Here is a 25513-nt window from a genome sequence, read left to right as displayed (position 1 = left end):
ATGATGTTACCAATCAGGAATAGGATCTTAAAGTTTTCTTGCTTCGCATTACACTTGAGTAAAGTATAAATGCGGAACAAAGTGAATTCTGTGTATTTGCAGCTAGTATAATATTGTGTACCTTCAGCTTTGTGATGCCTTTGATGCTGGTGTTGCATTAGAAACAGTTTTTTTTTATTAAGTTTTTATGAGATTTTACAATGCAACAAAACAAAAAAAAATTTAAAAAGAGGTTTACACCTGTAAAACAAACATATCAAAGTACAATTCATATTAAGCAAAGCACCCATAGTGGAATCAAATAAAATTAGTTACGACCCCACCCTTCCACTGCCCAACTCCAAGCCAACCTAACAATATGTAAAAAAGTTAATCAGAACTATATCACCACAGAGCTGTATTTATAAAAAGGTATATTGCCTTCTACCTAATCTATAAGTAAGGGATTTAAGTGCAAAAGAAAAAAGGAGGGATGCACCCTTAATCTAAATGGGAATTATGAAAATATTCAAGAAAAAGTCCCCACACCTTTTGGAACTTTATATCTGAATTAAGAAGTGAATAATGAATCTTTTCAAGGTCTAAGCAGGACATGATATCTCTAAGCCATTGAGCATGAGTGGGTGGGGCAGCATCTCTCCACCTAAGAAGGACTGCACACCTGGCCAAAAGAGAGGCGAAAGACAATGTACAATGCTTAGTCGGAGTTAAATGCATATCAGCTTCTCCCGAAGTACCGAAAAGAGCAATCAGAGGGCTAGGTTCCAAATAGCAATTAAGTATGTGAGATAAAGGCCTCTCTTATTCATATGTATTGGGCTTGTCCTAGCTTGCAGAAATTCTGGAGAGATGTTTTTCAATTTTGTCTATTTTTTAAATTTTGTTTTTTTTTCTTTTGTTTTTTTTTGTGTTTTGTTTTTTTTCTTACCCATTTCCTTGAGTTGCAATTTATAAACTGCTGTAATGTGCTCTTGTTTCCTGTATGAGTGGTACTAATTACAATTAGAATTATAGAGTCATACAACACGGATACAAACCCTTCAGCCCAAATGGTCCATGATGGCCAAGATTCCTCTCTGGGCTAGTCCCATTTGCCTGTGTTTGACTCAGCCCTCTAAACATTTTGTATTCATGTACCTGTCCGAGTACCTTTTAAATGTTGTTATTGCCACTTTTTCTGGCAGCCCATTCAATATATTGACCTTTCTCTGAGTGAAAAAGTTGCCCCTCAGGTTCCTATTAAATCTTCCCCTCTCACGTTAAACCTATGCCCTATAGTTCTTTCCACATACTGCAAAAAAGGACTGTGCACATTCACCCTATCTATGCCCCTTATATTTTTATACACCTCGACAAAATCATCACTCATTCTCCAATGCTCCAATAAAAAGTCCCAACCTCCTCAACCTCTCTCCATAACTCAGTCCCTCAAGTCCTGGCAACATCATTGTAAACATCCACTGCACTCTTTCCAGCTTAATGCCACCTTTCCTATAGCAAGGTGACAAAAACTGAGCTGAATATTCCAAACGCACACTCACCAATGTCTTATACAACTGCAACATAACATCCCAGCTTCTGCACTCAGTGCACTGAATGATGAAGACCAGAATGCCAAAAGTTTCTTCACCACTCTACTTATCTGCAACACCACTTTCAGGGAACCAAATACTTGTACTTATTGGTCCTTCTGTTTGACAACACTCCCCAGGGTCCTACCACAACAGGACTGATTGCTAGAACAGTCTTCCAGTCACTTGATCCTGTTTTGATCAAACCTTTAAGGGTTTGTCCTTTGACTGTGATCTGCCATTATATTCATGACTGGCAAAGAACAGAACAATCCGGCACTTGTGGCTGCGATCTCCATGAAACAAGCCTTTTATCTGTCAATGTAACTTCTGAACAACTTCTACAAACTGCATGTCTTTAGCTTTCTGTGGAATTACTAATTTAGTGATTGATAAATACACATGAAAATAAATTTCTTTGAGCAAATTGCTTCTTTTGCTCCTTTGGAAGAAATATTGCTTCCCGTGAAAAACAGCTCCAAACTGGATGAGACAACTTACAAACCTCAGTTTTTCTCCTCAATATTGTATTACTGGAGTTACTCTATTCCAGTCCAATTATAAGACACACCAATATACAGAGTCCTTTAACCTATATTCATATGATGATATCATAGCATTCTGTGAGCAGATGATTTTATGTTCATATTATTCATGTCTGTGTGACTGTGCACCACATGGTCTTTCGTTCCACATGTAAATGCCCAATGCTGGCCTCTCAGGCCTGAGTTGACATCATCATCATCATATTCATGTTCCTTGAGTCACTATCTGCAAGGATGGTGGAAGCAGTCAATCATAGCTCCAAAACATAACTGGATGGGTGCTTGAGGGGAAAAGTTATTTTCCTGGCAATGAGGAAAAATTAGGAGAAATGAACCAAAAATGGAAAAGGCTAGAAACACGCAGCAGATCAGGCAACATAGGTGGAAGGAGAAGCAGACTTAATATTTTTAGTCAAAGATGTTACATCAGGATTAGGTACCAACTGGTTTGCTCCACAAGGAGCATCTTCGTGTTTGAGCCACCATTTTCTTTCTATTCCCACCAGAACATTGATTAAGGATAGCCTTCCACAGCAAGATGGAACTTTGAAACCAACATTAAAAACTAAGTCCAGGTAAAGGGTCTTGATCCAAAGAATTACCCATCCACTTCCCTCCACAGATGCTGCCTGACCCACATTTTTTGGGTTGCACCATATTCCAGTGTCTGCAGCCTCTCGTGCCTCTTTAATTTTGCACTGAAGTCAGATGATAGAGCTTTTAGAACTCAAAAGTGAACCTGGATCTCTGGAGCTGTGAATCTCCTACTTTGTGGCATTCGGAGGGCATGAATAAAAGATTTTTTAAAAAAGTCTTGCTGAGAACACCCAAATGAGTCAGGTGCAAAATGTTAAACAATTGAGCTGATTACTCACATGCCACGTAGAGTGATGCATTCTTACTCAAGGCATATCCCAGATGGTTTCTTGCCACGCAAGTATATATGCCCTCATCGGACTTTCCTTTACGCCCCTGGTTCAGATGATAGAAGAAGAGGGAGCCGTGAGGCAGGAGAGTCCGTTGGGATTGAGGGTCGTCCTTACTGGTCTCCACTCGCTCGCCATTCCTGTACCACTCGATGACTGGCTGGGGCCTGCCCTCTGCCCGGCAATTCAGGGTAGCCGGCTCACCCCGGAACACGGCAAGGTCAGTCGGATGTTCAACTATCTCAGGGGGAGATTCATCCAGACGTAATCTGGAATCTGAAATACAAAAGAAAATCACTTATCAGCAACACAACACCTCGAAGAAACTCAGCCTCAATAAATATAGTTCAGTGGTTGCAGTAAGTCATCCAGAAATGAAATGTTCAAATCTGGTATATCGATATGCAATAATTCTTTCAGTTTTTTTTGAAACAGCTGACAGGAATGAGAATGACTGTTAAACAGAGTCCTAAACCAAATCAGTTTGTGTAAAATGCTTTCTGTGGAAAGAGAAACAGAGTTAACGGTTCAGGTCTAGAAGCCATCATCAGGTCTGATGAAGAATCTTGGATCTGAAACATGTCACAAGTGGATAGAGTCACAAAGAAAGCCTTTGGCACATTGGCTTTCATAGATCAAAGTAATGAGTACAAGAGCTGGGATGTTATGTTGAAGTTGTACAAGACAAGGAAGTGAGGCAAGGAACAGAAGGATTATAAAGATTAATACATGGCTGAGAGGATGGTGCAGGAGGGAGGGCTTCTGGTTTGTAGATAATTGGGCTTTGTTCCAGGGAAGGTGGGATCTGTTCCGAAGGGACGGTTTACACCTGAACTGGAGCGGTACTAACATTCTTGCAGGGAAGTTTGCTAGTGCTTCTTGGGTGGGGGTTTAAACTAAATTTGCAGGGGGCAGGGATCCAGAATGTGAGACAGGATAGCGAGAGGAAGAATAAAGGACAGGTGGGGACTACACGGTTCTGGAATATTAAGTGTGTAGTACAGAAAGGTGAGGCGGAACAAGTGATAAGGAGGACACATGTACAGAGGGATGGTCTGACGGAACATGGAGTTAAATGTGTTGAAAGAATAAGTAAATTTAGGAAGGACAACAAAATTCTAGGGGCGTATAGCCCGATGGGAGTTCGAGGAGCTGGGTTAAGCACAATAGGCAGCGATTCAAACAGCGAGAGGAGAAATGGGCTAAAAATTCTATATCTGAATGCACGAAGTGTCAGAAATAAGGCGGATGAGCTTGAGGCTCAGTTGCAAATGAGTAACTATGATGTTGTTGGGATAACGGAGACATGGCTGCAGGGAGATAAGACCTGGGAAATGAATGTACAAGGGTATACATGCTATCGTAGGGACAGAAATATGGGCAGAGGGGGTGGGGTGGCCCTGTTGGTGAGAAATGAGATTCAGTCCTTTGCAAGGGGGGACATAGGGTCAGGAGAAGTAGAGTCTGTGTGGATAGAACTGAGGAACTGTAAGGGCAAAAGGACCCAAATGGGTGTTGTCTACAGGCCACCAAACAGTAGCATGGATATTGGGTGCAAGTTGAATAGGGAGTTAACATTGGCATGTGGCAAAGGTAATGTCGCAGTAGTTATGGGGGATTTCAACATGCAGGTGAACTGGGAGAATCAGGTTGGTGCTGGACCACAGGATAGGGAGTTTGGAGAGTGCCTACGGGATGCATTCTTGGAACAGCTTGTACGAGAGCCGACCAGGGACAAGACTATTCTGGATTTAGTGTTATGTAATGAACAGGATTTGATAAGCGATCTTGCAGTAAAGGAGCCAATAGGAGGTAGTGATCATAATATGATAAGCTTTTATCTGCAATTTGAGAAGGATAAGGGCAGCTTGGAGGTGTCAGTGTTGCAGATGAACAGGGGAAACTATGGAGCCATGAGGGAGGAGCTGGCCAAAGTTGACTGGACGGATAGCCTAGCAGAAAAGACAGTGGAACAGCAATGGCAGGTATTCTTGGGAATAATGCACAAGGTGCAAAATCAGTTCATCCCCCAGAGAAGGAAGGATTCAAAGGGGGGAAAGGGGCCACAGTGGTTGACAAAGGAAGTCAGAGATTGCATAGCATTAAAAAAAAGGAAGTATGACAGAGCTAAGGTGAGTGGGAGGACAGATGATTGGGAAGTTTTTAAGGAACAACAGAACTTAACTAAAAAGACAATACGGGGAGAAAAAATGAGGTACGAACGCAAGCTAGCCGGGAATATAAAGGAAGATAGCAAAAGCTTTTTTAGGTATGTGAAGAGAAAGAAGATAGTTAAGAACAATGTTGGGCCCTTGAAGAATGAATTGGGCGAAATTGTTATGGGAAACAGAGAAATGGCAGAAGAATTTAATGAGTACTTTAGATCTGTTTTCACTAAGGAAGACACAAGCAATCTCCCAGATGTATGGATGGGCCAAGGACATAGGGTAACAGAGGAAATGAAACAGATTGACATTCGGAAGGACATCCTCTTGCATTCGTACAGGGCCCTGGTGAGACCACACCTGGAGTACTGTGTACAGTTTTGGTCTCCAGGGTTAAGGAAGGACATCCTGGCTGTAGAGGAAGTGCAGCGTAGATTCACGAGGTTAATTCCTGGGATGTCTGGACTGTCTTATGCAGAGAGGTTAGAGAGACTGGGCTTGTACACGCTGGAATTAAGGAGATTGAGAGGGGATCTGATTGAAACATATAAGATTATTAAGGGATTGGACAAGATAGAGGCAGGAAATATGTTCCAGATGCTGGGAGAGTCCAGTACCAGAGGGCATGGTTTGAGAATAAGGGGTAAGTCATTTAGGACAGAGTTAAGGAAAAACTTCTCCCAGAGAGTTGTGGGGGTCTGGAATGCACTGCCTTGGAAGGTAGTGGAGGCCAATTCTCTGGATGCTTTCAAGAAGGAGCTAGATAGGTATCTTATGGATAGGGGAATCAAGGGATATGGGGACAAGGCAGGAACCGGGTATTGATAGTAATTGATCAGCCATGATCTCAAAATGGCGGTGCAGGCTCGAAGGGCCGAATGGTCTACTTCTGCACCTATTGTCTATTGACATTGAGGAAGCCTATTTTGGAGTATTGTGTGCGGTTTCAGTCATTAGATAGATAGATAGATAGATAGATAGATAGATACTTTATTCATCCCCATGGGGAAATTCAACTTTTTTCCAATGTCCCATACACTTGTTGTAGCAAAACTAATTACATACAATACTTAACTCAGTAAAAAATATGATATGCATCTAAATCACTATCTCAAAAAGCATTAATAATAGCTTTTAAAAAGTTCTTAAGTCCTGGCGGTAGATTTGTAAAGCCTAATGGCATTGGGGAGTATTGACCTCTTCATCCTGTCTGAGGAGCATTGCATCGATAGCAACCTGTCGCTGAAACTGCTTCTCTGTCTCTGGATGGTGCTATGTAGAGGATGTTCAGAGTTATCCATAATTGACCGTAGCCTACTCAGCGCCCTTCGCTCAGCTACCGATGTTAAACTCTCCAGTACTTTGCCCACGACAGAGCCCGCCTTCCTTACCAGCTTATTAAGACGTGAGGCGTCCCTCTTCTTAATGCTTCCTCCCCAATACGCCACCACAAAGAAGAGGGCGCTCTCCACAACTGACCTATAGAACATCTTCAGCATCTCACTACAGACATTGAATGACGCCAACCTTCTTAGGAAGTACAGTCGACTCTGTGCCTTCCTGCACAAGGCATCTGTGTTGGCAGTCCAGTCTAGCTTCTCGTCTAACTGTACTCCCAGATACTTGTAGGTCTTAACCTGCTCCACACATTCTCCATTAATGATCACTGGCTCCATATGAGGCCTAGATCTCCTAAAGTCCACCACCATCTCCTTGGTCTTGGTGATATTGAGACGCAGGTAGTTTGAGTTGCACCATATCACAAAGTCCTGTATCAGTTTCCTATACTCCTCCTCCTGTCCATTCCTGACACACCCCACTATGGCCGTGTCATCAGCGAACTTCTGCACATGGCAGGACTCCGAGTTATATTGGAAGTCTGATGTGTACAGGGTGAACAGGACCGGAGAGAGTACGGTTCCCTGCGGCGCTCCTGTGCTGCTGACCACCGTGTCAGACCTACAGTCTCCCAACCGCACATAAAGTACATAAAGCACATAAAGTAGTTGTTCTTTATTCCTTACCTGCAGGTAAGATGCAAGTAAGATTGAAAGAGTGCAGAGAAAATCAGGGACTAGCAGACCTGAGTTATAAGGAACGATTGAATAGGTTAGAACTTTATTCCGTAGAATATAGAAGATTGAGGGGAGATTTAATAAAGGTATGTAAAATAATGAGGGGTATAAATAGGGTAAATGCAAGCAGGCTTCTTCTACTGAGATTGGGTGAGACTACAACTAGAGTTCATGGGTTAAGGGTGAAAAATGAAATTTTTAAGGGGAACTTAAGGGGAAACACCTTCACTCAGAGGGTCACAAGTGTGTGGAACAAGCTGCCAGTGCAAGTGATGGATGTGATTTTGATTTCAATGCTTAAGAGAAATTTGGAGAGAAACATGGATGGAAGGAATATGGAGGGCTATGGTCCAGGTGCAGGTTCATTGGAGTAGGAATGAAAGGCCTGTTTCCATGCTGTAGTTTTCTATGACTCTAGTTTACTCTCCTAAAGGCATTGTCAGTTTCTACTCTAGATTTTCAGCATCTGCATACGTTTTGATTTTCAAGTTATTGCAAATAGATATTTATTGAAATGACAGTTAGCCACCATAAATCTCTGGTCTTACACTAATATGTTGAACCACAACAGCCTTCCTCCAACCAGTTCAGAGATGGGTGTCAAATATCAGACTTGCTAGCAACACTCAAATTCCCACTCATTAAATAGATGCTGACTTGCATTGGCTTATGGCTTTGGAGACACCATCCCTGCAGACTTTCACATAAAGTAGTTGTTCTTTATTTCTTGCCCTCCACAGCAAGGACTGTTGACTCTGTTGGAGGCCACAACAGTAGTCAAGGATTCTGTTCACATACAGATTACCTTCCAACAGGTAATCCTAATCAATATGCCCTTCTCCATTCTGAGGCAATGAACCAAAATTCTATTGCAGCTGCTACTAATCCAATCCAACAGTGGTTTAAACTGCAGTTTTGCATCTCGGTCATTCTGGGTACTTGGTGAAAAAACGGACTTTTTTTAAAATATGGGAGCACTACTGAAAGAGACTAGCTGTTAGAAGCAGAAAGTATGACACTTAACAGAACAACATCCCTAGCTCAGATGGACACTAAATTCCCTCAGAAACCCCTTGGCCCAAAGTTACATTAGGATTAGTAAAGCATCCAGGAAAAATTGTACCCATGTCATTTACCTTACTTATCTGTCAAAATAAATTCAACTGTCTCACCAAATTTCACTCATTCTCCAGATTTCCCATTTGCCTCTATACAGCCTGGCCAATTATGAGGTTGTTCTTTTACAATGTGCCGAGTACACATGAGAGCGCAGAGCTTATTTTGCCACACAATAATTTTCCTGTACAAGTCTTTGCTTAAATACAAACAACAGAAATACCCACAGTACTTCCTCCAACTCAGCTATCAAAACAGGAAACTTTTTTAAATAATAGCCAGCACACACGGAGGTCTTATTGTTCCAATAGCCTCTGACCTGAGCCATCACGTTGAACCGTCCGAGTTCCTGCATGACTCATTGGAATGTATGCAGCCATGGGATCTATCAGACTTCTTGAATCAACAGAATTCTTCCACAGCAGCAAGCAGGAAAAATTAGAATTTAGAAGTATCTAAATGCACTATTTGACTGAAAATTTGTCATTTGATAAGTGTATTAGACATTACTCACTAAATAACTAACGAGAAAGAATTTTCAACTTGTATGCCGACTCCCAAAGAGGTGACCTGCAGTATATTGTCAGCAAGTAGGCTGTGAATCCCTTTAACCTGCAGCTCAGTAAAATGGTCATAGCACATTTTAGATCATCCATTTGCAGGAAGTGTTGTCATATTTTGGAGATCTACAATTTAGGGAAGCATAGCAGTGCCACTGCCTCACAGCACCTAACCATAGGTACGTGTGGAGTTTGCACATTCTCCTTGACTGCGTGGGTTTCCTCAGGATGTTCTGGTCTCCTCCCGTATTCCAGAGATGCCCAAGTTGGCCCTGGTAGATCATATCCACTGTGTGGGCGAATGGTAGAATAAGTGGAGTTGATGAGAAAGTGGAAAGAATAAAAATTGAGAGTAATGTGGGATTCGTATAAACGAGAGGCTGATGGTCAGCTTGGACTTAGTGGGTTGAAGAGACCTTTTCCATGCTATCTCTCTCTACGAATTTATGATTCTAATTCCCACATAAGGCTAGGTAAGAGAGAAACATTCTCGTGAGATAAAAAGCAAAATTCAAGAAAGTTAATTTGAAATTCATCGTTTACCTCAGAGAAAATTTTAGATCAATGAAATGTGTGTGTAATAACTGTGTTAACTTAGAGACACTGCAAATAACTCACACTTTACCATCAATTCTGGAGCATGTCAAAGCTATGAAAGAGGGTGTTGGAACTTCTGAGAAATATTAAGTTACATAATTTGCCAGGGCCAGACAGGATATACCCCAAGTTACTACGAAAAGCGAGCAGAAAGATTGCTGGAGCATTAATGCATCCTTTCTGGCCACAGGAATAGTACCAGAGGACTGGAGGATGGCAAATGTTATTCTGCTGTTCAAGAAAGGTAATAGGATAATCCTGGGAAATAAAGTCAAGATGTTATGCTTATTCAAGATAATGTTGTGAAATCATTACCATCCAACCAAGAGAGGAGACAGGAACTCCATTTCTTGTTTCTTCTGACCAAACAGACGTTCTCAGTGCCTTGGGTCATGTTTTCAAGTCGCTGAAGTTAAACTAGGGAACAAAACCAGCGGTGGGATTCTAAAGATATGGATTTTGGTCTTCCTGATAGATGGGGGGGTAATTTCTGTTTCATCAAAGTAGTAGTTGTGAAAGCAGATAGGACACAGAGCTAAATTCATTCACATTTGGTTTTAACATGGCTGTTAGTTAGGGAGTCTGAAGTTCTGACTTTACTCAATGCAGCCAATCTGTCACCCAACAGCATTCACCTTAACTTTACACAAGTTTTCACCCCTTTACATGCTAAACATCATTCTTGATGTCTATATTCTCCCATTATTATAACCTCAGGAATGAGGATGTCCTAGTTTCACTTCAGCTTTCTACATTCTGAGGTGGCTAATAATGTTAACGTGGGAACTACAGACTTCTCCTGTCAATGGGGCAGGTTGTGGCTGACAGGTTGATGTGAGTGGTGTGCACCTCCACCACTTATACAGGGTTTCCGTGCTCCCAATGCATGGCCTTGAGATCAGAAATACCCTTCCAAAAGCTCCTGCTCAGGCAGTATCACTGACCAACACATCCCTTCCAGGTGAGCTTAATTCACTCAGTGGCCACTTTATTAAGTACACCTGTACACCTGCTTATTAATGCAAATATTTAATCAACCAAATCATATGGCAGCAACCCAATGCATAAAAGCATGCAGACATGGTCAAGAGGTTCAGTTGTAGTTCAGACCAAATATCAGAATGGGGAAGAAATGTGATCTAAGTGACCTTGACTGTGGAATGACTGTTGGTGCCAGATGGAGTGGTTTGAGTATCTCAGAAACTGCTGATCTCCTGGGCTTTTCACGCACGACAGTCTCTAGAGTTCACAGAGAATGGTGTGCAAAACAAAAGCATCCAGTAAGCGGCAGTTCTGTGAGTGAAAATGGCTTGTTAATGAGAGAGATCAGAGGAGAATGGCCGTATACTGGTTCAAGCTGACAGAAGGGCGACTGTAACTCAAATAACCACGCGTTACAACAGTGGTGTGCAGAAGAGCATCTCTGAATGCACAACACGTTGAACCTTGAAGTGGATGGGGTTACAACAGCAGAAGACCACAAACATACACACTTCATTATACAGGAGGTGCCTAAGAAAGTGGCCACTGAAGTGTACATTCTCTGCACGTTTTGGACAGAAGGGGTTTGGAACGTCACCACCCACCCCTACAACCTCCATGCACCTGAACCGACAATCACCACTGTGGCCGCAAGATCAGTCTTCTGGAGGGTGAACCTTTAAAAGCATCTGACACGGATGGTGTCCCTAGCCATGTGCCTATGCTGCACAGATCAGCTGTTGGGTGTATTTTCAAACATCTTCTATCTCTCCCTGCCTCAAGCTGAGGTTCCAAACTGCCTTAAGACCACTATCATCCTGGAACTCTAGAAAAACTAAGTAACATGCATTAATGATTGCAGCCCAGTGCCTTTAGGATCCACCATCATGAAGCGTTTAAAGAGGCTGGTCATGGCCCGTATTAACTCCAGCCTCCCAAACAACGTGAGCCCACTGCAATTGACCTACCCCTGAAAGAGGTCTACAGTAAAGACAGCTATGTCAGACTATTGTTTATTGACTACAACTCTGCATTCAATGCCATAATTCTAAACAAGCTCATCTCCAAACTCCTAGACCTGGGACTCAACCACCTCCCTTTACAGTTTAATCCTTGAGTTCCTCACCAATGGACCACAATTAGTTAGGACACCTGCACTATGATCAGTCTCAATACTGATGCCCCACAAGACTGCGTCCCCAGTCCCCTATGCTGTTCGCTACGCAGTCATAACTAGATCCTGCTCCAGCTTCATTTACAAGTTTGCAGGTAATACCACCATCATGGGCCTTATCTCATATACTGATAAATCAGAGTACAGGAGGGAGATAGCCTAGTGCAGTGGTGTCATAGCAAAAAGAGCAGGTCACTGACAAGGAGGGGGAGTGTTGCATGGTGTCACACTCTTGTTTACGTCAATGGCAATGGTCAAGAGGGCTGAGAACTTCAAGTTCCTGAAGTAATCTGTCCTGGCCTAACTAGATTGACACCGCAGCCAAGAAAGCTCATCAGCACCTTTACTTCCTCAGGAGGTTAAAGAGATTGGGTATGCCCCCTTTGACTCTCAATAATTTTTGTCACCATAGAAAGCATCCAGTCTAGATACATCACAGCTTGGTACAGCAACAGATGTGCCCATGACTGCAAGAAACTGCAAAGAGTTACAGGCTCAGTTTAGCACATCATGAAAGCCCACCTCCCCTCCGTGGACTCTGTCTACACTTCTCACTGCCTCGTTAAAGCAGAGAGCAAAATCAAAAATCCCACTCACCATAAACATTCTCTCTTCTTCCCTCTCCCGTTGAATAGAAGATACAAAAGCACGAGAGCACTTATCACCAGACCCAAGGACAGCTTCTACCCCACCGTTTTAACACTATTGAATGGTTACCTAGAACAATAAGATAGACTCTTGACCTCATAATCTACCTCACGATGACCTTGCACCTTGCTGTCTACCTGCACCCCCTTTCTGTACTATAACACTTTATTCTACATTCTGTCATTGTTTTACCTTGTACGATCTCAGAGTACTTTCACAGTGAGTTAATCTGTACGAATGGTTTGCAAAACAAGTTTTTCCACTGAACCTTGTCACATCTGATAATAAACCAATTCACCAATTCAAGCCTGACGTTTGATGCTGTCTTTGTGGATTTTGCACAATCACCCCATAAATATCCAATGGACACTGCAGTTTCTTTCCACATCTGAAGGAAAATGAAGCCCCCCATTTTGCTTTAAATAGATTAATTGGTCACTGTGAATTTGCCATAGTGTATATCCGAGCAATAGAATGTGGAGGAGTTGGTCTAATGTGGGGTAAATAAAATAAAATAGGGTTAAGTGTAAGTGAGTGTGTGTGTGATGGTCACATTGACTCAATAGCCTGTTTCCATGCTTTAATACTTTATAACTTACCCACCTGTAATGACAGCAAGTGCTTCCTGCCCTATATGATGTAAGTTTTGGAAACCCATTAAACATAGAACATACAAAGCAAGATGTTGCCAGATTTCTAGGCTAAGTTATCCTGAGCAGTAAGAATGATCTCCCATACGTTTCTCCCATAAAAGTTAAAGATTCTGCAGAATCCAGTTAATTAGCATACAGGTAAAAAAAGTTTCCATTCCCTCCATTTATCAGGTGTCAACTCATTGGAATTTCCTACAACTAACGCAGCCTCATATCCTGCACAGATCCCAGGAACCACTTCCCTTCTTATCAAGGTCTCTGACATGAAAGCTTTTTCAATCTTCAGTAACTGCTATGAAAAGCAAAGGAAGCAGGTCATTGTCAAAACTGGGCTATTTCTACTACAGACAGGAAGCTGAAACATACAAGCAAGGAGTCAGTGCCTGACTTTAGAAACAAGCATTACGAACATCAGCAACCGAGCCTTGACGTCAGGATGTCCGCCTTTTCTTCTGAACAGTTGTGTTTGTGATAAAGAGTTGTTGTTGGTGCCTTTGTATGTGAGGCTACAAGAGCCACAAGAGCCATTTAGTCTGCTTTAAATACAAGAGATTTCTGCAGATGCTGGAAATCCAGAGAAAACTGGATGAACTATGGTAAGGAATAAAGAGCCAACATTTGGAACTGAGACCGATTTTCAAGTCCTGATGAAAGATCTCGTTTCACAATGCCAACTCTTTACTCCCTTCCATAGATGCTGCCTGGTCAGCCCTGCTGAGCTTCTTAAAGCAGACTGTGTGGGTGCCACGCTCACCAGCAGCACTGGACAAAAAGATATTCAATCATCAGCAACAACATCAATTGGGAAGGTATATTGTCCTTCACTAATTCCTGCAAAGGAACTAAAACTAGAAGTTGTATTAGAAAAAATATTTATCCCTATTTTGATTAAGTGTGTATGCCAAGCATTCCAGGCATGTTTTGAAGTGTTTCGGCCATTTCCAGCACAAATCCTCCCATTTGGGAGACTAAACCAAGCATTTTCTGTCATTATTCACCTGAGCTCAGATATCACTAACCCGTGGAATTTTGCACCTGTGATCTTATTATTGGCTTTTCACTCACAGCTGGAAAGCTGGTAAATCATACAGCAATTTGAGAACACAATGGGATATTGATTTTATCATTAGGCAGTGTCCCACATTGATTTCCACCAGCAGTCCTTCTGCACAGCAGCACCGGGAGAGGTACATAGATGTTTCACTGCATTGGGCAAGTTACTGCCATTCATTAGCCTAGCAAACCCTACTAGGACCGGAACAAAATGGAGTGTGGGGGGTGGGGGTGAAATGTGGGAGAAGAGGTGCTTCATTCAGACATCACTGTGCTGCTTAACTCTTCTCCCAATTTCCACGTCTTCCCTCACTTCCCCACCTCAGGCACACAAAGAGCCACAGACTGTTCTTTTTAAACTGCGTTGATCGACTTCAGAGTCAGCAGCAGACAAATGATAAACACAAAGTAACACACACAAAATGCTGGAGGAACTCAGCAGCTGAGGCAGCATCTATGGATGGGAATAAACAGTCAACGTTTAGGGCCGAGACCCTTCATCAGGACTGGAAAGGAAGGGGGAAGAAGCCAGAATAAGAAGGTGGGAGGAGGGGAAGGAGTACAAGCTGGAAGGTGATAGGTGAAGTCAGGTGGGTGGGGGAGGGGAAATCAAGTAAAAGCTGGGAGGTGATAGGTGGATAACGAGACTGATGAGGTTGACAAATGCAGTTTATTATTGTTATTATTATTATTATTATTATTGAGATACAGCTCAGAATAGGCCACTCCGGCCCTTCGAGCTGCATCGCCCAGCAACTCCCAATTTTCCATGGACAATTTAAAATAATCGATTAACCTGCCAACCAGAATGTCTTGGACTGTGGGAGGAAAACAGAGCACCCGGAGGAAACCCATGCATTCCACGGGGAGGACGTACAGACTCCTTACAGATGACATCAGATTGAACTCCGAACTCTGATGCTCTGAGCTGTAATCGTGTTGCGCTAACCGCTATGCTACTGTGGCACCCCAAGTTGTATTGTTCGTAAATAGGAAAAAATTACAACAGCTAGCTCTTAAAGTGATCCAAACATTGCTTGCAACACACACAAAATCTTGGAGGAACTCAGCAGGCCAGGTAGCATCTATGAAAAAAAGAGTACAGTCGACATTTTGGGCCGAGACCCTTCAGCAGAACTGAAGAAACATATTTTTTTGGTAGCACCTAATCAGGCCTTCAGGAATACATAGCACCCTCTTTCTACTCCAACAATAGTTTCAATCCAGTTCTAAAACTCGAGACAAGCATTATAAACCATAAGCAAGTCAGGACAGGCAGGGGTGATAGATTCTCTGTCTTGAAGACCAATTGGGCTTCCACATAATTGTTATTGCCTTTCCCACTCTCTCCAAAAATTACCGCTGAATTTAATTACGCAACCCAATACCATGGGATTAGAACTCCTGTGCTCTCAACTGGCCAATACCACACGGCCATTCAATTGGCTTACCAGTGCAAACACTGGATTTGCATTAGCAGAAGTGAATTAATTGTCTCATCAGATATCGATCAGGAACTTGGATGATCAGGAAACAATCAGGAGCAGAAATTCATGACTACAACTATCCTGGCTAAAGTCAAACAGCTCTTTTCAGCTTTAGTTTCATAATATGAATAATGGAATTGCTTTTTTCAAGTGAAGTCATGAACAATCACTGTTCAGTGTGTTTTCAAACAGAAATTACACTTGGCATTGCTTTTTTAAAAAATTTTATTTACATATAGTGGCCCCCATGGCCAAAGCAGGTCATTCAAGGCAAGATTGCCTTTGAACTGAACAGGGCTTCACCTGCCTTATATCAATAATCTTCTGGACCTCAGCAGAAATGAGATGGAGCTCTGGAGGTACTATATTTATGTTTGAAGATGCAAGCTCATAGAAGGCCTAAAGAAAAGTTTGACCCAATCAAGAAGAAACCAATAGGGTGGAGAGAAGAAATCAGTGTGACACTTTTTTTTATATAAATTGCATGTCAACTTTACAAGCACTGTTAATCCAGGCTATCCATTTCAGTGAATGCCTTCTGAAAGCTTGCCAAAGTGCTCCGTATCCTGGTTGATCCCAAGATAGGCTTCCAAGTACTTCATCCCTTTCCTGAGACCACCTGCTCCAACTCTTTAACGTTAACTTTTGGTGACTATTTCAGGAATATCATCCCAAAGATGTGAGGATAACTACACTCAATTTATCTCCTAAATCACAGATAATTCCCCAATCTGCATTCCCTACTGGAAAATGGTACAAAATGTCTTCAGACCATAGTTACTGTATTACAGCTGAGTAATGCTTAAAGCTGCTTGCACAGAATGATCCCAAATTCTATGATGTCAAGGCAGCTGCCACTGCAAGGTCATCCTCCCTATTCATTAGAAAGTAAAATCAGTAAACTGTACTAATTTCGCATTCCATGTGAAGTTGGCCTTATTTCAGCCCAGAGGATTAAGAAAACAAATGATTTCTATACAAGTAGTCTGCGCACTGCATCCAGAACAAGGAAGACAGTCTATTCTTCCTAACAGACAGCTGAAATGCCCTGAAATGTGAAATCCCTGAAGCAACTGACGATGTTTTAACAAAATCCAGTAGCAACATCAATAGCATACATTAAAGTCCAGCCTCACTGGGAAAGAGAGACTGGTCAGAGATTGGGTTTTAATACAAGGACCAAATCTTAATCCCACCCATATCCAGTCTGGCTCCTTGCGTGGGAAAGTGTTCACTCGTGTTTAATATGTGGCTTTCCAAAACAAAATATACCAGAAAATGACACTGAACAGAAATCACAATTTTCAGAACAGTTCCACATTATAATAATTCGCCTCCACTAGTGCATCTGTGGCTCAGTAGCAAGATTCAGAAAGCTGTGTCTGAGCCTCCATCTGGAATCTTGAGGAAAGCCTTATAAGCAAAAGTTTAATGCAGTACTGAGGGAGCCTCAGTCTGTCCTCTCAAGTGAGCATAGTTAATCCCACTATTCTTAAGAGTCAGAATACTCCTCCTAGCACCTTTCAATTCATTTGCAATAGCCAAGCTCAGGCAACGATTGCCAGCGAGGGTGTGTGACTGGGTAAATAGTCATAACAACATCACCCAAATATAATCAGGTACGGGCACCCTGCTACTAATGCTGAAACTATTCAACACAGCCCAGGGACTGAAACTGGGATTGTCCTTACCTGTATCACAGTACATGTGATGCATTAATTACATACCTAACTTTCAAGGATTGCATTTTAACCTCCATTTGGTCATTCCCCTGGCTACCAGTGTAATAGCTGTTTACCAGAACAGGAGACAGGTTCTTCACCAGGTGTGTGCATGATTACTGTACTCCAAAGCGGAAGAAAATGACAAGACAGTATTAAAATAGAAATTACTAAAGAACTAAGGAAGACATAATTACAATAAGTGCTTGTAATTCTAGAACTCAAGGTTAAAATTTTACCTCAAAGGGGAAGAATAGTTATAAAGAGTTTAATTAAGAAGGTGACAATTACATATACAAAACATCGGATGCCATATCAGTCTGCGGCTGTAAAGAAGTGCTTGAAACAGATGTTAGATCCCTTTAACATACAAACAAAAAAATTGTTGTTTTGGGTATACTGGTTTGATCTGAGTGCCATGCCCAACTGGCTTGCTATGTGTTTGGATTATTTGTTTATGTATCATTGAGATATACAACACGCAGCAGGCCCTTCTGGCCGAATGAGCCACACTGCCCAGCAACCCATATATTTAACCCTAAACCAATCACAAGGCAATTAATAATGTCCAATTAACCTATTAACTGGTACGTCTTTGGACTGTGGGAGGATATATGAACTCCTCACAGAGGACACCAGAATTGAATTCCAAAACGCCGAGCTGTGTTAGCATCACTGTTCGGCAGCTTTCTTAATTAAAATGACACAACCTTTTCATTATTGCAAGGTCAGTATGGAGGATGGTGGGCTTACAGAGGACGTCAGAACTGAACTGAGACTACAACCTCCTCAAGCTCCTGCCCTTCGCTACCCCACGTGGTGTCCACCATCTCCCTTCCATATTTTCCATGTGCACAAACACTCCTCTCTGCAGCTGAGAACGCACTTAGTTGTGACACCTTCCTGTCCTTTCTGAAGGGCATCAGAGTGCCGGGCATTACAGGTTACAAACTGCCAATTTATGGACCCCCCTGGATCAAACTCCCACGATATTATTAAATTCAAATATCCAATATATGCACGTAGGTTCATCCTGACAAGAGACAGAATAATTTCCTGTCTCTACTTTTGTGGTTCATTCAATACAGCCTTGCGTACTTTTTATGACATTCGTTACAATACTGTGGAGCAGTGGTGACCACATCAAGTGATTTTTATGAATTTTCCAACTTATGGAAAAAAGCAACTTCTGTGTAAAAAAAATGGAACCTTGTTATTAGCCAGGGATGTCCACAGAGCAAATATGGGAGAGTCCTGCAGCATTGCTGCCGAGACAACATCTGATACCGCTCTTCCCGTATACCACCCACCTTCTGATGGCTGTATTTATTTTCAACCCTCAAGAACCTTGCAGCCTCTATCATTGCCATCTCTCTCTGGCACCACGCTAATCCTTGCTGTGCCTTTAAACATAATATTTAATGCAGCATATTTGTCGAGTTTGTGTTGTGGAATTATGCAGGTTAGACTTTTAAAAACAAAATGCTTGAAATGAGACAAGTCATGGCTGGCCCTGAATGATTTTGTCATTTTTAACTTGTGACAGAATGGTGTTACCCACATGGCCCTTGCCAGCACATAGTATCATACGAATTATTCATGGCGAACAAGATCAACAAGCTTCAGACGACATTGCCTCCTCAGTAGCAGCATAAACCAATCACTTGAATTATCCTAAACCTGCTGATCATAATTCAGAATTTTTCATTCTTAAGGGACAATATCTGGGGTGCCAAACTTTTACACAGACTGGTTGGTCTCTGGCCACAGGATGTGGTTGAATTGAATACAGCTGCTCCATTTAAGAGGCATCTAGATAGAAACAAGACACAGATGGATTCCGTGCTGGAGCGGGCAAATGAGATCAGTGTGGTTAGACAAAAAGATGGCAATGGACACAATGGGCTGAAAGGCCCATTTTGGCTGTACGACTCTATGACACTCAGAATATTTAACTAAAATCCTTCTTACCAATGGGTGTTAAAGTTACCATGCTGCAGAGTAAGGAGAAGTATCAAGTTCTTCCAAAATTATTTGCTCACCCAGCAGACTGTGCGCTTTCATATCATCTTCTTCACAAAAAGTAGCTTTTCCATTTACTTTTAAAGCAAGTATTAATAAGGATAAAGAACATGATGACTTGGATTACATCGATTTCAAAGCTCAAAGTAAATTCATTATCAAAGCACGTATACTGTATGTCACCATATACTACCCTGAGATTCACTTACTTGCAAGCATTCACAATAGAACAACGAAACACAATAGAATTAATGAAAAACAGCAAAGACTAACAAGCAACCAATGTGCAAAAGGAAACAAACTGTGCAAGTACAAATAATAATAATAATAATAATAATAATAATAATAATAAATAAGTAAATAAAATACTGAGCTCATGAGTTGTGGAGCCCTTGAAAGTGAGTCTATCGGTTGTGTTCAGTGTTGAGGTGAGTGAGTGACCATGCTGGTCAGGAGCCTGGTGGTAAAGAATAACTATTCCTGAACTTGGTGTTATAGGACCCAAGGCTCCTATACCTCCTCCCCGACAGCAGCAGTGAGAAGGCACGGCCTGGATGGTGGGGTTCCCTGATGTTGGATGCCGCTTTCTTGTGGCAGCGCTCCTTGTGGATGTGCTCAATGGTGGGGAGGGCTTTTGGACAAGAAAAGCCATTTTGACTCTTTACTGTGGAGCCATGGAGGCCATCCAGAACAGACAGAGACCAGAATGGCTCTTTGAAAGGTTACCCAATGTCTCCATCGCCACCTCTTTTTTCCAATTCCCTACTGATGTTTCTATTTAGTCTGATTTTAACCACCATTATGGGCTGTATATTGCAGATCATTACTTGCCCATACAAAATAAATCTCTAGAAATAAATTGAGTAATGTAAGGACAGATATCATGGAAATATTTCTAATGATGTAGTCCTGTCACGATTGCTTGTAGGCAATGAGCCATTTCCCCATTGAAATAAGTGGCAGGTCTAATTCCTGGAGAGCTTTGTGCTCCTCCAGTTCTGATCTCTTTGGCCAGGGGATGATGAATCTATGGAACGTGTGCCCAATATGGCACGTGCAAAAGTTCTGCTGGCATGCAGCATGTTATGCCGTCCTTTCAACCTTCAAAAACCCCTCCGTTCTTTAAAAAGATGCATAATGATTAGCTTCACTTCCAAGTGAAGCAGCAAATTATTTTGCACAACACGAGAGCAGTAAAGTTTTCACAGGATTCCATATTTTTTTAATACTAATTCATTAATCAGTGATAATCTCTGCTCAAAATTGCCATGTTAGAAGATTATTGCCAATTTGGGAACGCACAACTTTCTTGGACCATCCTATTCACTGTACAGTCCGAAGTTAGGAATTCCTTCCTAACTGCACCCCACCTCTTCACTTCTTTCATACATTCTCTTTGATCATGGTTTTGCCTGCTTGTTCCATTATCTTCTTGTGTGGCTTGATATCATTTGGTTTTATTAAACCTAATGGGAGCATTTCAGGAGGTTTTTATATAAACACAAGCTGTTACTCACTGAGAGATTTAACAACAGGACTGGGCAAACAAGGGTGATTTCTCTTCTTTCAGCCATGTAGAGATCAGTGATAGTGGTCCACTGCCCATCAAGACTGATTGATATCAGTACAAGCTGTCCAGGGAAACCAAGTCCTTTTTGTGTGTTTACAGTATTAGGAGAAGCTAAATCAAAGGAACACGAAACAATAAAGCAGACCCAGTCCCTGTACAATGTGTCGGTATACATTCTCGGCAAGGAATCACCCTTATGTGGAGCAGGAGGCATTGTAATTAAATTCTAACTAAATATGTAGCGTTTACAAAAGTACAAAGGAAATCAAATTAAATTGATGCTTTTTTTAAAATGTAAATTCATTTAATTACTGTTTTGCTCACAGACCTGTTAATGCCTGCAATTCTGTGGAGATGAACATCGTTGTGTCTAGATGTGCACCTTAAAAGGGTCGTTTTCAAATGCATCTGTTAATCTCGCCTGTCGCTCATTGAAATTATGTAACAAGACGCTAATGTATTTAGTCAAAGCCGCACAGTGTACCTGTAATAAATTATTCTACTCTCCATTCCAAAAGCATATATTTATTTTCGCAGCTTCAATGCAATATTTCTGGTACCCGAGGTTAGTTTACAGTTAACTTCCATTGTTCTGAACTCGTCACCGGAACGAATTATTTTTTTTAAAATACATGCAAATTAACAGTGCGGCTCCAGCAGATTATTTCAAGGGCAGATCCTTCAGTAATCATTTTCCCGTTCACCGCATGGCTGGGAATTTTCGGTTGATGGTGAAGGAAGGGGAAAGTTATCTGACGGTCAGCGAGATGTTTGGTCCTAAATTATCAACAGTACAGTAATGGGAAATGCAGAAAATGCTGGTCAGACAGAATCTGTGCGACTCAGCTCGATGACCTTTTTATCGTTTTGTTTTTAGGTCATTAGCTCCATTTAGTCCGACTCTTTGCCGAACTTGAAAGTGAGGCCTCAAAATGTTGTACAACCTGATCTAAATTCTCCTGCGCAACAAAATTACAATATAGGGATTTCTATAATTCAAGTGTTCCCAACCTGAGTTCCACCGACCCCTTGCTTAATGGAACTGGCCCATGACATAAAAAGGATTGGGAACCACTTGCAGTGCCCGTGTTAAAATCACCTTTCCACTCACCTTGCAAAGAAGTGGAGAACTCCCAAAGTAGCAGGAGCCGGAGCAGTAGCTTTGCCTCGGCTTTCATCTGCGCTGAGCATCGGAGACCGCAACCCCGCTTCCTCCAGTTTAAAAACTCCCGGAAAACTTTCGCAACTGTTTTAAATGTTAAACCCCCAGTGCTGCTCTGCTCTCACGCCTCTGCTAATCTTTTCTTCTTCGGCAAGTCTGCTTATTCCCTCCACTGCTTTGCTGTGGTTTATTTGATGTCTCTTACACCACAGATCTACCTACATCTCCCTTGTTCTTCCCGACAGTTAGATATATTTCCTTACGGCGTGGATGTAAATGTTGGAAACCACATCCACAATCTTCCAGCACACTGCTCTCCCGGCACCAAGCCCCGCCCTGTAATTTAACTCCTTAAAGGCTATGGTTGAGGAAACAAGAGCTTATAGCCTCTGGGAATAAAACCAGAAAAATGTCCAAAATACTCGTGGTGTCAAGCAGCCTCCACGAAGAGAGAAACACAGTTGATGCTTCATAAAAATCTAGTTTGCTTGAAAGATCGCTGAACCTGAAACATCAACAGTGTGTCTCCCTCCACAGATCCTGTCCCATTTGCTCAGACATTTTGTGTGTGACTTGGGGTCAAGGCAGCTCACAGTAGTCCATGACTAAAGCCAACAGGGCACAGGGGCATGACACTGGAGGAATGTGAAGATTTAGATTTGCTGGCTTGGAAAAGATTGTAGATATAGGACAGAGTGGGTTAGGTTAGAGTCAGGGTTAAGAAGGAAAAGTCTGAAAGTTTCTAAACTGATGGAAAATCAGTGTAGGTTAGTCAGTAATGAGTTAGAGCAATGTAAGTATGGACTGTAGAATTTTGGGTGAGTGAACATTGAGTTGAAGACTAATAAGTGCTTCAGGAGTGGTGGAGGCTCACGGCCTGCAGCCAGCAATGTCACCAAGGGGAATGTAGTCCTAGTGATGAAGCCGGTATATGGTTCAGCTCTGTAGCAGCACAGGAACAAGCTGCTCAACTCAGGCTCAGCCTGGCACAGAGAATGTCCTGGGTAGGGAATGGTGCCCCAGGAGCTCAGATTGTGGCAGGATCCAAGACAATGGATTCTGCCTTACCCATTGTCCAGACAATATTGGTGTCAGAGCAGGGAAGTAATCCAGGGATGTGACACTCAGAGAGATGTGAACAACATTGGCAAATACTGACCCTGATGTTATATTTCCAAACAGTATCTCTGAGGGGATCACCACTATGTACCGTTTCATATGATGTGGGTGATCACGGCCTTTGACCATGATTGTTGGCAAATTTTTCTACAGAAGTGGTTTGCCAGTGCCTTCTTCTGGGCGGTGCCTTTACTAGATGGGTGACCCCAGCCATTAGCAATACGCTTCAGAGATTGTCTGCCTGGTGTCAGTGGCCACATAACCAGGACGTGATATGCATCAGCTTCTCATTCTAGCATCCAGCACCCGCTCCCGTGGCTTCACGTGACCCTGAAGCAGGTGTTACACCCCTGCCCAAGAGTGACCTGCAGGCAAGCGGAGGGAAGGATCGCCTTACACCTCCTTTGGTAAAGATGAATCTCCACCCCGCCACCTGAGGGGGTAGCATTTATATAAGGAAAAGGATCAGGTGGGTTCATTCTGCAGTTGTAAAATTAACCGACAAGGGTATGTAGAAGAAATTCAGATCTTATTTTGATAAATAAGAACAGAGAATATGTTTGAGTGCAAAGAGGTTCCCCATCTGAGCTTTTATCTCTTCTCTCCTGCCCATCACCTTCCCCTTGTGTCCCTCCTTCTTTCCTTTCTCTCATGGTCCTCTCTCCTCTCCTAATAGATTCCTTTTTCTCCAGCCCTTGAACTTCCCCACCCAGCTGGCTTCACCTATCACCTTCCAGCTAGCCTCCTTCCCCTCCCCCCACCTTTTTTATTCTGGTGTCTTCTTCCTTCCTTCTCCATCCTAAAGAAGTGTCTTGGCCCAAAACGTCGACTAGCTATTAATTTCCATAAATTCTGCCTGGCTTACTGAGTTCCCCCACCATTTTGTGTGTGTTGCTTTGGATTTCCAGCATCTGCAGACCTTCTCGTGTTTATGATCCCTGGCATGCTGGTTTGTACTCTGAGGAGAGATTAAACAGATGAGCCCATACTCAAGAGCTAGAAGAGTGAGAGGTGATCTCATTCAAGGAGACAGTATTGATATGGGACTTGAAAGGGTATCTGCAGTGATGGTTTTCCCCTCGACAGTCATACAACCAGTCCCAGTCTCCAATTAAGTAGTCAGAAATTCTGAAATGAAATGAGGAGAAATCCCTTCATCCAGAGGATAGAAAATCTTTAGAATTCTCTACCCAGGAGAGGTGACTAAACTTGCTTGCTGAGTATATTCAAGAACATATAACACTGAACAGTACAGCCAAGTACAAGCCCTTCAGCCCATAAAGTTGTGCCAACCCTTCAAGATCAATATAACCCTTCCCTCACACATAGTCCTCCACTTTTCTTTCATCCGTGTGCCTAGATAGGAGTCTCTTAAATGTGCCTGATGGATCAGCCTCTACCACCACCCCTGACAGGGCATTCCACTCACCCAGAACCCTCTCTGTAAAAATCCTACCTCTAACATCCCCCTCATACTTTGCCCTAAATACGAAAAAGTTAATCCCCTTGTATTAGCCATCCTGGGAGGGTGGGGGGAATCTCTGACTGTCTACTCTATCTATGACTCCTATCACCTTGTACACTTCCATCAAGTCACTTCTCATCCTCCTTCATTCCAAAGTGAAAACCCCTACTTCACTCAGTCTATCCTCAGAAGACATGCTTTCTAATCCAAGCATTATCCTGGTAAATTTCTTCTGAAGCTCTCACATCCTTCCTATAATGAGGTGATCAGAAATGAACACAATATTCAATGCTTGGTCTAATCAGGGTTTTATAGAGCTGCAACACTACCTCATGGCTCTTAAACTCAATCCCCCAAATGGTGAAGGCCAACACACTTTCTTAACTACCCTATCAACTTGTGTGGCAACTTTGAGAGATCTATAGACGTGGCCCCCAAGATCCCTCTGTTCCTCCACACTGCTAAAAATCCCGACATTAACCCTGTACTTCGCCTTCAAGTTCAACCTTCTCACTTTTCCAGGTTAAATTCCATCTGTCATTTCTCAGCCTAGCTCTGCGTCCTATCAATGTCCTGTTGCAATCTACGACAGCCTTCTACACTATCCACAACGTCACCAGCCTTCATCGGTCATCTGCAAAACTTATTAACCCACCCTCCCACTTACTCATTTTTAAAAGCATATAGGGTTAGTGCAGCAAAGTGTTAGCATAGAACATCAAACAGTACAGCACAGGAACAGGGCTTTTGGCCCACAATGTTATGCCGAACCAGCTAAAAAGTAAATCAAAAATCCCCAAAAACTAATCTCTCCTACCTACACAATTTCCATATCCCCTCCATCTTCCTCACATCCACGTGCCTATCCAAATGTCTCTTAAAAGCCTCCAATGTATTTGCCTC

General features: G+C 42.3%; 1 protein-coding gene across 3 annotated transcripts in view; it reads right to left on the bottom strand.

The window, feature by feature from the left end:
- robo4 (roundabout, axon guidance receptor, homolog 4 (Drosophila)) overlaps window positions 1-25513 on the bottom strand; it is a 140847-nt gene that overhangs the window by 93899 nt on the left and 21435 nt on the right. For 2 of the 3 annotated variants that reach the window (XM_073029726.1, XM_073029728.1), the window contains exon 2: window positions 2992-3318. In XM_073029726.1, coding sequence (XP_072885827.1) covers window positions 2992-3318 — 327 coding nt within the window. Of the gene's footprint in view, window positions 1-2991; window positions 3319-21975; window positions 22352-25513 lie in introns of those variants that run through there. The other variant, XM_073029727.1, reaches the window with a different exon arrangement.

The sequence above is a fragment of the Hemitrygon akajei genome, chromosome 26, assembly GCF_048418815.1.
Source record: "Hemitrygon akajei chromosome 26, sHemAka1.3, whole genome shotgun sequence".
Classification (NCBI taxonomy): Eukaryota; Metazoa; Chordata; class Chondrichthyes; order Myliobatiformes; family Dasyatidae; genus Hemitrygon; species Hemitrygon akajei.
Note: the sequence above shows the minus strand (reverse complement) of the source record. Positions and strands in the feature narration are given on the sequence as shown.